This window comes from Peromyscus californicus, unplaced genomic scaffold, assembly GCF_007827085.1.
Source record: "Peromyscus californicus insignis strain IS unplaced genomic scaffold, ASM782708v3 Scaffold_1__1_contigs__length_55948999, whole genome shotgun sequence".
NCBI lineage: Eukaryota > Metazoa > Chordata > Mammalia > Rodentia > Cricetidae > Peromyscus > Peromyscus californicus.
This window is the reverse complement of record NW_026294492.1, coordinates 33532545-33544714: the sequence shown is the minus strand read 5'-3', so window position 1 is coordinate 33544714 and position 12170 is coordinate 33532545. Positions and strand designations below refer to the sequence as shown.

The window sequence follows — 12170 nt, the reverse complement described above, 5'->3', positions numbered from 1 at the left end:
ACTTGCAGAGGCCTCATTCCCGCCATACTGCAGGTTGCACGCACACCAGAAACCCACAAGGAGCTCAAACCGACATCTGCCGCTCATTTGAGAGAGACAATTAGGAACTGTTTTTAGCTCCGTTTTAGAATCTTTTTTCTCAGTTTTTAGGTGGAAACTCTTGCCACCACTTTGGACACCATTTGTAGCTGGAGTTTTCCTACCTGGCCCACAGTCAGGACAAATCTCTGTCACTCGCCAGTCCCACAGCAGCTCAGACCCGACCAAGTAAACACAGAGACTTATATTGGTTACAAACTGTATGGCCGTGGCAGGCTTCTTGCTAACTGTCCTTACTTCTTAAATTAATCCATTTCCATTCATCTATACCTTGCCACATGGCTCATGGCTTACCGGCATCTTCACATGCTGTTTCTCATCGTGGCGGCTGGCAGTGTCTCTCTGACTCAGCCTTCCACTTCCCAGCTTTATTCTCCTCCTTGTCCCGCCTACACTTCCTGCCTAGCCAATGGCCAATCAGTGTTTTATTTATTGACTAATTAGCAACACATTTGCCATACAGAACATCCCACAGCATATGTATATATTTTATTCATTTGTATTTTTTTGCATGTGTGCACATGGATGCCACATCATGTATGTGGTGGTCAGAGGACAAGTCACAGGAGTCAGTTCTCTCCTTCCAACATGTGAGTCTTAGGGCTCAAACTCAGGTCATGCCAAGCACAGGTGTGCATGTGTGTGTGTGTGTGTGTGTGTGTGTGTGTGTGTGTGTGTGGTGTGTAAAACTTGGGTGTCATTTCTGGGAGCCATCCACCTTGTGTTGTGAGATAGAGTCACTCCCTGGGACTCACTGATTAGCCTTGGCTGTCCAGTGAGGCCCAGGGCATCTACTTGTCTCTGCTTGCCCAGCACTAGGACACTGTGTTCTTTTATTTTCCTGTGGGTTCTAGGGATGGAACTCAGCTTCTCTATTTGTATAGCATGCACTCTACTGACGGACTCGTCTACTTTGCTCTTGGCGGAGGAATTCTTGACATAAATAATTGATGTTTGTGGATGCAACCCCTGTTTTCCTTCTTCTCTCCCTTAGACTAAAAATATTTTGGATTTGAACTAGACACTCCCTCCCTTCTCTCTAACTTCCCCCACTGATTCCAAAGAAAATGAAAACATTTCTCTTTGTTTCTCAGATCAACACTTATGGAGCTGAATGTTTCAGAATCCCGAGATGTGACTTCTTCCTCCGTCTCTGACAGTGTGGTTCAGGAGATTGTCCCACCCAGCTGTTACTGTCAAAAGGGAAAGCCTTCTACTGACTACAGCATGTCCTCTGCATCATCCAACAACAGCTCGAGCCTGTCTTATCTTCCAATGTTTCCTGAAGGGACAGCTTGGCAATTCCAGAGCGATAGTGGACCTGTTTCCTCCCAAAAGGAAGCATCTATGCCCAGGAGCCCTGGCACATCCCTGCCTACTTCTCAGCTGACAGATTCTGAGAAATCAGATCTTTCTCCGAATTTGGCAGTTCTTCGTCCCTTACAAGCTCAAACTTCCTTTATGAGCTCTATTTTAGAATCCTTAGATCCTTGCGAACAAGAGAAAACAAAAGAAAAGGGAAAGACTCATTTTTAATCAAATCATGGGTCAGATTCTGATTTGGATGAGAGTCCAGGACCCCTAGTATGGGCTCCACTCCAGCTCTCTCCTTTGATCAGAGGAGAACTGGAAGGACATAAGTCTCAGAAGGTTTCTACTTTGCAGCAAGAAGTGGTGCCTCTGCCTGTGAAGAAATCCTGGAACATACTCAATCATTTGATGGATGTACAAGGAGTCCCTGAAGAAGAGCTCCCGAAAACTCAGTTACCTGCACTCATCCCTGAGGGGATGTTGAGCAAAATACCAACACATCTCCAGATCCTCCATCATTTCATCTCCACGTGAACATTGGGGTGAATTCTGAAGTCCATAGGACGGAAGCAATCATTTCACAGCCATTTCCCTCAAACAGGCAGTCACAACCCGAGGATGACCGCCAAGAACTTAGATATAATCCTTTAGTTATATCAACGGGCACACCATCTCCCAGAAATCTAGGAGTTAACATAATTCAGGAAGAACAAGCTTTAGTGAAAAAGGATTCAAAGCATGTGTTTGAGCCGAATATAGAGCAGAAGGTCATAGGTCTTCCAGAAAAAAAGGGTACAGACACATAAGGCACAACTAACTAATGTGGAGCTGACACCCAAGATACCACGTTCAGCCACTGACAGAATAAAGGTCACTCCATTGGCATTGCTTCAGGTTATGGACTTAATGGGAATAATCCCAGAATCACAGTCGGAGCTGATAGACTCTGTGGGGTTTTCCCCAGAGCCGCCAAATCAAGCAGAAACAGTGGGGATAACTCCTCAGCCATTAGTCAAGTAACTGAACCAATAAAAGGAACCCATCATCAGCATCAAACCACGGAATTAAAGAGCATGGCCTCAAGACTGAGTCAAGTCACAGATAACCTGGAGGTAACTCCTGTGGCATTGTTTCACGTCACGGATTCCATGGAGATGATTGACAAATTAAGTCCACATGGCATAGAACCAGTAGGAGTAGCCCCACAGCCACAATACCAAGTCATGGAATCAGTGAAGATGGATACATTGCATAACTATCAAGCCATAGGACCAGGAAGTATGAGTCGAGGGCCACAGCAGACAGTTGTGGAAGCTGTGGAAATGATCCCCCAGCCTCAGCATAAAGACATGGGAAAGCTGACCATGACCTTGGGGTCACAGAATCAAGCCTCAAAACACATCAGGATTACTCCCAGTCCAGTACATCAAAATGCAATGGAAATTAGCTCAAGTGCACTGCCTGAAGCCACTGAAGATACAAAAGTGTCTCCAGTGGCAAAACAAGCCATGGATTTCATGCAGATATTTCCACTAGGACAGCCGCACATTACTAAATCTAGGGCTTTGATCCGAGGCTCACAGCCTCCAGCTGAAAATTGGACCCCAGTGTCAGCTCAACCAGATGTTCCGACTACTACTGTCCCAGCAGGAACTGTAGAATCTAGAAGCGTACCTCCACAGCCACCATCTAAAGTACTGGAACCATCAGGAATGACTGATGACCTACTACCGTCATGTCAGTCCCTGCATGCTCTAAAGGTGACCCCGCCAGTCCAGGCATCTCCGACGGGAATGATCACACCACTACAAATTGTAGAGCCTCCAACCAAAGAGTCTCTGCAATTGACTTCTGGGTTACAGGGTCAAGTTGAAGACTCCGTGGGGACTACGGCACAACCTCAAGGCACAGAGTGTGTGTCACTGACTCCAAAGTCACATCATCAAATAATGGAATCCAGGAAAGCAATCCCAGCACCACCAGATCAAGGTGCAGTACCTATAGGAAGGGGCCAAAAGCATCAAGTTCCAGAAGCTGAAGTAGTGCCAGTCATACCACTGCTTCAGGAAATGGAATATTTGGGGGGGAGCACAGTCCCACAGCCTAAGGTTAGGGATTCAATGGACTTTCCCCCAGAACTACAGAATGTAAAATCTGAGCACCTAATCCCAGATCCAAGATTGCAAAGTGTGAAATCTGTGGACATAACCACAGATTTAGTCCCAGAAATGGAAAAATATGGACCACCAACCTCAACAGTGGTATGTATAGATTTGGCCCCAGAACTGCATCAGCAGAATACACAATATGAGGAATTAACCCCCATACCACAACTGCAAAGTGAGACATCTGTGCCATCGGCCCCTGAGTCTCAGTTTCAAGATATGAAATCTGGCCAACTGACAGTTGAACCACAACACCAAAACAAAAAGTCTGCTGGGTTGGCGGCAGGTCCACAATTGCAAAATAATAAATCAGTACATTGGATCCCCGATTATCAGTCTCAAGGAATGGAAGAAGCTCTTTCAGCCCTATCACAGGACATACATTTAGAGACCATCACTTGAAGCTATAAAATCTGTGGACTTGGCCCCAGAACCATGTTCACAAACATCGGCTCTGATAAGATAGCCCCTGTACCATTGCTTGAGGATACAAAGACTCCATTGGTAGAAGGTAGGAATCTAATTCCTGAGGCCCTGGTGGAGAGTATGGAAGTTGGTGAACTGATCCCAAGCACACACATTTATGTAACAAAATCTTTAGAAGCGACCCCCAAACCAAGTTATCATTTCCTAGAACCTGAAGGACTGACCCTACAGCATCCAACCTCAGAAGCAAGAGTGACCTCTGAACCTTGCCAGCAGGTGGAAGAATCTGCTCCGTTGCCACAATCATCATTAGGGATGACTCCAGCACCGTTGAGCCAGACCTCAGAATCTGTGGAGATGAGCTCACCACCACTCCAAGATACTCTTGAACCTGGGACCCAAGTTGTAAAAGAGATGGAAGAGACTCCAGAATCAGGAAATGCAATTAAAGATACTCTGGATTTGCTACTAGATTCAGAAGTGCAAACTATGACCTCAGGAGTGATGGCCCCAGAGCCACAGCCCCCTGATGTGAAGTTTGTTCAGGTGCCTCCAGAACCGTGTGCAGAAGTTACTAACCCATCGGAAATAACTCTGAAACCAGAATATGAAGACACAGAGACCTTCAGATTGACATTCTCTAAAGTCGATGATACCCGGGCACCATCATAGACCTATATTCAGAAGTGAGATCTCTGGAGTTTAGTCTAGAATCAGGAGTGCAAGGTGAGAAATCAGAGTCCTTTTCCCAAAATTTGAAGTCTGCAGAAGTAGAACTACCCTTACAAGTTGTAGAACCTACAGTACTAACTATAGGACAAAAACCACATATTAAAGATGTGACCCCAAAGCCACAGCTCCACGAAGTAAAGTCTAGGCAAATGGATAGAGATTCACAGTTGCAAAATGAGAACTCTGTAAGTGTAATGCAGCCGTCATCTACAGGAGAGGTAGATCCTGAAAAGACAAAACCAGAGCCATGTCTACAAAGTTTATCACCGAAGGAACGGATTGAGGGAACACAGCCCCCAAATGTGAAATCTGTGGATTTAAATCTAGGCCCACAGAAGCTAAGTGTCAAATCGGAATTGATTCCAGGGCCAAGGGCTGGAATCAAGGGCTACTTCTTCAAGGGGAAAACCCAGTAAATTTCATCTCAGGCCCCCCACATTATGGTGTGAAATCTCATGAAATCTCATGATGAAATATCATGTTTCCTGGGGCCAGAAACCACATCATCAGATTTTATCCTGGGGCCAAAGCTTCCAGAACCACAGCCACAACCACAACCACAACCTGGTAAGGCCTCATTTGGAAGACAGGAAATCTATGGAGTTAAGGTCAAAGTCAGAGCTGGGGAAAGTCATATCCATGCTGTCAACCCCAGGGATACAAGCAGGAGATAAGGAATGTGAGGAGCTGCCTCCGGGCTCCACCCTGAAAGGTTTAAAATATGAGTTACCCCCTTCAGAACCACAGTTAGAAGACAGAAAATCTGCAGTCTTAACTGTAGGACAATGTCCAGAGAAGATAAAATCTACAGTCTTAACTGTAGGACAATGTCCAGAGAAGATAAAATCTACAGTGATATCCCCAAGTAGTTCCCAGTTAGATGGTATGAAATCTGTAAAGCTGATTCCAGGTTCAAGAATTCAAGATTTGATAACTGTGGGGTTGGCCAGTGATGCACGTGTTCAAGAAGTAAATGCCATGCGCTTAGAACTTGAACCAAAGAAGCAAGGGGAGAGTCCCATGACTTTTGTACCAGGGATGCTGTTTCAAGACAAGCCTATGGAGGTGTTGCAAGGGCCTCATCTACAAGATGTAAAACCCAAGGAACTGACTTCACGGCCACAAACACAAGATAGCAAATGTGTGATTATCTCATGTCTGAAGCAGCAAAATCTAAAACCTGTGAATAAAGCCAAAACACAAGGGATCCAAGAAGTAAAATTCATGGATTTAGTCTCAACACAACAGTATCAAGGGAGGGCACCCATGGATTTAACTCTTGAGCCCGGACAGGATGACCACATAAGCTCAGCAGAGTGGAAAGGTGGGATGTTCGGCCACCTGAACAAACAGTTGGAGTCAGAAGAAATGTTGTCTATGGGGTCAGATCAAGAACCCAAACCTGCAGGTAGAAAACCCATAGACCTCACCTCTAAACTACAATGTAAAGATGCACCCTCATTTGAATTGGCCCCTGAACCAGTTCATAATGTAAAAGCTCAAGAGGACCAATATGGGCCACAGGTGCCGAGTATGAGACCTTGTCCATTGACTCCAGAATCACAGGTGTACCAAGTGAAAGACTTGGAGCCAATGTTAGAGCCACCGCTCCAAGATGGGAGAACTGTGGCACTAAATACTGAACCACAAATTGGAGGTACAAAATCTGTGCAGTAGATTCCAGTATCTGAGTTTCAAAGGGAGAAATGTATAGGGTCAAACTTTAAGTTACTCCGAGGGTAGTAATCTCAGTGGATATGGAGAATAGCTCTGGAATGAATTCCCAGATTCCTCCATTTGGTCCATATCTTCTTGTCTACCCACAGATCCACCTTTTAAGCACCCGTGAAGGCCATGGTGAGATTCAGTTGCATCTTGGTTTTAGACTGAGAACTAGGAAAAGACCTCAAGTCTCAAAGCATCGTGGGAGAAAAAGAGCAGATACATGGAAGAGCACTACATCACCATCACGAAGGAAAGCTAAAATCTATCCTCCAGCTTCCAAGAGGCCAACTACTCCAAGAGATTTCCAGGCCCGATCTTCCCAGGCTTCTGTACAAGTGCACATTAGAAAAAAGCAACGGGGCAGCCATGGGGTGGTCCGCCAGACAGACGCCAGAGACTCTGAGCACCATGAATTCCGTCAGCTTCACTCTGTATCCGAGAGTGGCTTTGAAAGTAATCAGGAAGAAAAATGGTCGAAATCAAGCCTCAAAAAGACCTTTGACTTAAACTATCCAATGAAGGAAACCATCAAGGGACTTAAAACACAAAACACAAAGCTCTACAAAAATAGTGAAACCCCGGAAGAGAGTCCTTTTAGAATGTGTTCATCAATAAGCAAGAGTATTGAAACCGTTCAAACAAGCACTGTTTCTTCGAAGACACAACCTGAGAAATCCTCTCAGGCCAAGTTCTACCAGCTGCTTTTCCAGGGCCTAAGGCAGGCATTCCAAATAGCACATAGAATTGTGGCTTATACTGGACAGAAGCCTGAGGACAGGACAAGGCCAGACAATTTGTGGTCAACCCAATACTTGCACCCCAAACAAAGAGCCAACAAGTATTGTTTAGCAGGAGATAGCAAAGGAGCCAGCACACCAGTTGCCCAGCAAAGGTCAGCAGGTGTGAACCCTAAGCAAGAGGACAGATTGCAGGGAACAGGTGACCAGTGTAGACAAACTCAACAGCCAAAACAAGTGAGCTCTCTCCAACCCATACCTTTGCAATTGGAGACCATGGCTTCGGAAAGAGATGCCACTATCCAAATTACTTCAATCCTCCAACCTTGAGTAAAGTTCAAAATGTCATAGGCTTCTTCAGGGAGAGGGCCCTCCATAATAAGCCTTTTGAAAGGACCAATCGCATCCTTTGGGAGAGAATTCATGAAAGTCTCTCTGAGAGGCGATACCGCAGTCCTTCTCAGAGAAGGCATAGCAGTCCCTCTGACAGAACCCTTAGACATCTCTCTGACAGGAGTCATTGCAGTCCCTCCCCGAGACAGGATAGTAGTCCGTCTGTGAGAACCCTTCAAAGTATCCCTCCTGGAGCCATTACAGTCTCTTTAAGGGGATAGGTCACAGTCCCTCAGGGAGGAGCCGACCCCGTCCTGGGAGACGCCCTAGGAGTCCCTCTAGGAGGTCTCTTAGTCCTCGAGAGAGAAGAGGACGAGAGAGAAGAAGCCACCGTCCCTCAAAAAGGTGCCATCTCAGTCCCATCCAGAGGACACGGTGCAGTCCTTCAGAAAGGAGCCATGGTAGTCTCTCTGAGAGAACCCCTTTCAGTCCCTCTGGCAGGAAAAGGCGTAATTCTTCTGGGAGAGTTCACCACCTTCCCTCAGAGTCCAGGCTATACAGGTCTTCTTCCAGACTCCACCGCAGTCATTCTGAGAGAACTCACTACAGTCCCTCTAAGAACAGACACAGTTATCCTGAGAGGAGCCGGCAAGGTCACAACGAGGGACCTCATCACAGTACCAAGGAGAGGCTCAGGGGTAAGGAGAAGCCCGGACATAGCTTGTCTATAAAGACTTCAAGACTTATAAACTCCTAGGGGACTTATGCCTCCTAGGGACCACACCAAAAAATCCTAGAACTCGCTCACTGTAGACCCGTCTAGGCACAAGGGGGTGTCATCTCTTTGTGGATGAGGTTCAAAGGTCCCTGGCACTCACTAGTGTGCTTGTGATTTGCTAGACCTCGGGATCCACAGCCCTTAAGCCACAGAGGAGCACCAGGATCGTGGGAGCTAAGAAGTAAGTGAGGTTTTCTGGGGACATTTTTGAAATTGTGTAGACAGTTCTGATAAAGATGTTTTGTGTATGCACTTTGGAACATCATAGCATAGATATTCTGCCACATGCAGCAGATTTGACTCCAAGTTCCCTACAAATCCTATGTCCATCCTCCTCTATCTTAGTGAAGGACTCATGAACTTTCACCTGCACTGTTGTGACATCATTCTACTGCTGCTTAAAAGAGGTTCCTAAATGCTAAATGATAAGCTGCCAATACACTGACATGCAACCCTCAAAAAGCATCTCTTCAGCTGGGTGGTGGTGGCAAACACCTTTAATCCCAGCACTTGGGAGGCAGAGGCAGGTGGATCTCTGTGAGTTCGAGTCCAGCCTGGTCTACAGTGAGCGAGTTCTAGGACAGGCTCCAAAGTTGCATGGAGAAAACCTGTCTCAAATCCCCCTCCCCCAAAAAAAGCATCTTTTCTCCCTCCCACTACTCCAAGTCAGCCTGCCATTTAGCAACTTTCTAGAATACCATGTTCTCAGATTGTACCTGGGAATTTTGAACACTGGTTGGTGGATTTAACAGGTTACAACAGGTTACATCATAACACAAAACCTTTGCCATATTTACATTTAGCTGCGCATCTTAAAGCAGCTTCCCTGGAGATGCACAAAGAGTGTCTTTAGTCTTCCACTCCTTGAATGGGGGCACATAGAACCATCTAAAGAACCAGCTTGAGAATACTCTAGAACCCTGCTACTCGGTGTGGGCCATGAGCTGGGAACTTGTTGGAAATACAAAATCCTACATGCAAGGGCTCCAGCACCCTGGGTAATGAGAGTCTGCATTCCTAGCAGGCAAAGCATCACTGGCCAGCCCCAGTCAGGAACAACTGGGTCTAGAGCAGCGGAGGGGTCACATGCATGGGCATGTGGGAAGCCTGGGAAGGGGCCAGGCAGCAGGAATGAGGACAGGCTCTCTACTTACATCACACTGCTGCAGAATATGATTTCAAGGTTGCTACTTTTGTTTATGCTGCATTTAACTCTGTGAAGCTGTGGTACTGTGCCTGTCTAGAACACCTGATGGTCTAATAAAGAACTGAATGGCCAATAGCAGGCAGAATATATAGAAGGAGAAATCTGGGAGGAGAAAAGAAGGAGCCAGAGAAGAGGAGGACTCCAGGGGCCAGCCACCCAGCTACACAGCAAGCCACAGAGTAAGATTTACAGAAGAAAGAAAACAGGAAAAGCCCAGAGGCAAAAGGTAGATGGGATCAGTTAAGTTGAGGAAAGCTGGCTAGAAACAAGCCAAGCTAAAGCCTAGCATTTGTAATTAAGAAGAAAAACCAAAGGAAAAAAAAAGAATAAGCCTCTATGTGAATTATTTGGGAATTGGTGGCTGCCCCCCAGAAGAATAAATAAGAAAAACAAACCAACGACATCACAGACTTACAATGAGTCACTGCAGAGTGAACCTACAGCCGCTGTGGACACCACAGACTTTCCCCCAAATCTGTCAGGGCAGAAATAAACCCTCAGCACGTGTTGGCTTACTCACCTCCAGCCAGCTCTCCCACCTCTGCTCACTTCCCTACTTCTTCATGCTTCAAAATAAACCCATGGAAAAACAGAACCAATCACATCAGCCCTCCATACCCCTCTCCATCTCCGCACTTGTTATGGTCACCAAGCTTCTGGCTCGACTTCAGTAAATTCTCCCAATAACTTGGAAGCAAGTGGTTTGCTGCTGCCACTTTACAAACTAAAAACCAAAAAAGCCAAACAAGGCTTGCACAAGTAATTGTCAAGGTCACCCAGCAAGTGACTTATCAAGTTGATTGGGGGATGGGGGAGTACACAGCCATGTATATGTATGTGAAGGTCAGAGGTCAAACTCAGGCATTTTCTTCTAATTGCACTCTATCTTTTTCACTTATTTATGCTTGTCTTAAAGACAGAGTAACTGACTGGCCTGGAACTCTGCTATTAGACCAGGCTGGCCTTGAACTCTCACAGAGATCTGCCTGCCATCACACTCAACTGTTTTGTAGGTCTCCACCGCTGTTTCAGTTAGACTGCACAGCTGGCACACTCTTGGCACCTGTCCACCTCCAGACCACCCCGTAGCACTACAGTCACAGACGCGCACCTCCACACCTAGTTTTCACGTGGGTGCTGGGAACAGAACTCAGGACCCCATGCTTGCACAGCAAGCGCTTTACCCCTGAGCAGCTCCTGGCTCTGGGGCTGAGCTTTGGTGAGGTGATGACACGGGAGCAGTGCGATGGCTAGAGCGCCTCCTACAGGCCAGCACCATGTGCACACTCAATCCGGCCAGCAAGGCGTGCTGCCCCGTGCACTCTGCAGATTAAAAACTGCAACAACCTCTCCAACGTCACACACATGGGGGCATGTGTGGACTTGAACTCACAATCCACGCCCTGAATCCTGCTCTCAAACACTGGTCATATTAATTAACAAAGCATAGCCCCCTGCTTTTCTCTCCTGAAACCTTTCACTTTTATGAAATTAATGAGCTAGAACCCTTTATCAGTTCATTGTTCTTTGCTAAATCTAGAGTCTACCAAAGAGACAGATTTCTGTTTTCTAAGTTATTGTAATTAGAAATTTCTCCTAAGACATTAGAGCTCATATAAAAGAAGAAGAGGAAACAAAATTCTCATTTGTCCATTGACCGAATATAAGCCTACGAACGTCAGCCTGAGTTTCTTTCTAATCTTTGCTGTGTGAGCCATACACCATGTAAGGCATTTTATCTCTCCGCTGCCACTTAACATTTGATACACAATTTTTCTTTTTCTTTTTTCCATATGTTCTTACCAGATTCAAACTGTTTGCCTGGGCCTGTGGACTACAGCCTATTGGACATTCCCATGCAGTCAGACAGGCCGTTTCTGTGTGTGGTCACTGTTGGTGACAGGAGCATAAATAATACCAAGGACAGATCTCTGTACCTGAAGATTTCTCATGCTGAAGCTTCCTGTGGGTTAAAATCTCAAGAACAAAATTGTGGAGTCAAAGGGAATAAACGTTTTAGGACTCCAGTGTGTTAGATATACTCCAAAAGGGCACAGTAGGTGAGATGCCCACCAGGAGTACATGGAGACACTCATTTTACCATATAAAAGGGCAGTAGGTGAGACGCCCACCAGGAGTACATGGAGATACTCATTTTACCATATAAAAGGGCAGTAGGTTAGACACCCACCAGGAGTACATGGAGATACTCATTTTACCATATAAAAGGGCAGTAGGTTAGACACCCACCAGGAGTATGTGGATATATTCATTTTACTTTGTATTACCATCACTGGATGAAAATCTCTGAAAACTGTTCTACAAACGGTATTTTTTAACGGTATCATTGAAATTAAACCTCACCATTTCCTTAAACATTTCCAAATGTTTGTGAACTGAATATACTTCCTTTCCAAGAAATTAACATTTTTCTTAATGTACATTGACCTCATTTCCCCCCAACGTGAAAGTTTTATTGCTCATTATAAACTAACACGTTGCTAGCTCCTCCGAGTGCCAGCCTGCGACGCCACTTGAAAAAGCATCTAGGTGCCGGGCTGAGAAGGTAGCTAACAGGAAGATCCTCCAATGAACAGAAATGGCCGGGAGGAAGGGGAGAGGTGGGAAGGTTCAGAGACGGCTGCAAAGGGAGGGCA

General features: G+C 45.9%; 1 protein-coding gene across 10 annotated transcripts in view; it reads left to right on the top strand.

Moving 5' to 3' along the window:
- Haao (3-hydroxyanthranilate 3,4-dioxygenase) overlaps nucleotides 1-12170 on the top strand; it is an 87494-nt gene that overhangs the window by 53676 nt on the left and 21648 nt on the right. For 7 of the 10 annotated variants that reach the window (XM_052746430.1, XM_052746426.1, XM_052746429.1 and 4 more), the window contains one exon: nucleotides 1194-11893. In XM_052746430.1, coding sequence (XP_052602390.1) covers nucleotides 2484-3977 — 1494 coding nt within the window. In that variant the 5' untranslated portion in view covers nucleotides 1194-2483 and the 3' untranslated portion in view covers nucleotides 3978-11893. Of the gene's footprint in view, nucleotides 1-1193; nucleotides 11894-12170 lie in introns of those variants that run through there. The other 3 variants (XR_008220209.1, XM_052746436.1, XM_052746435.1) reach the window with 1 other exon arrangement.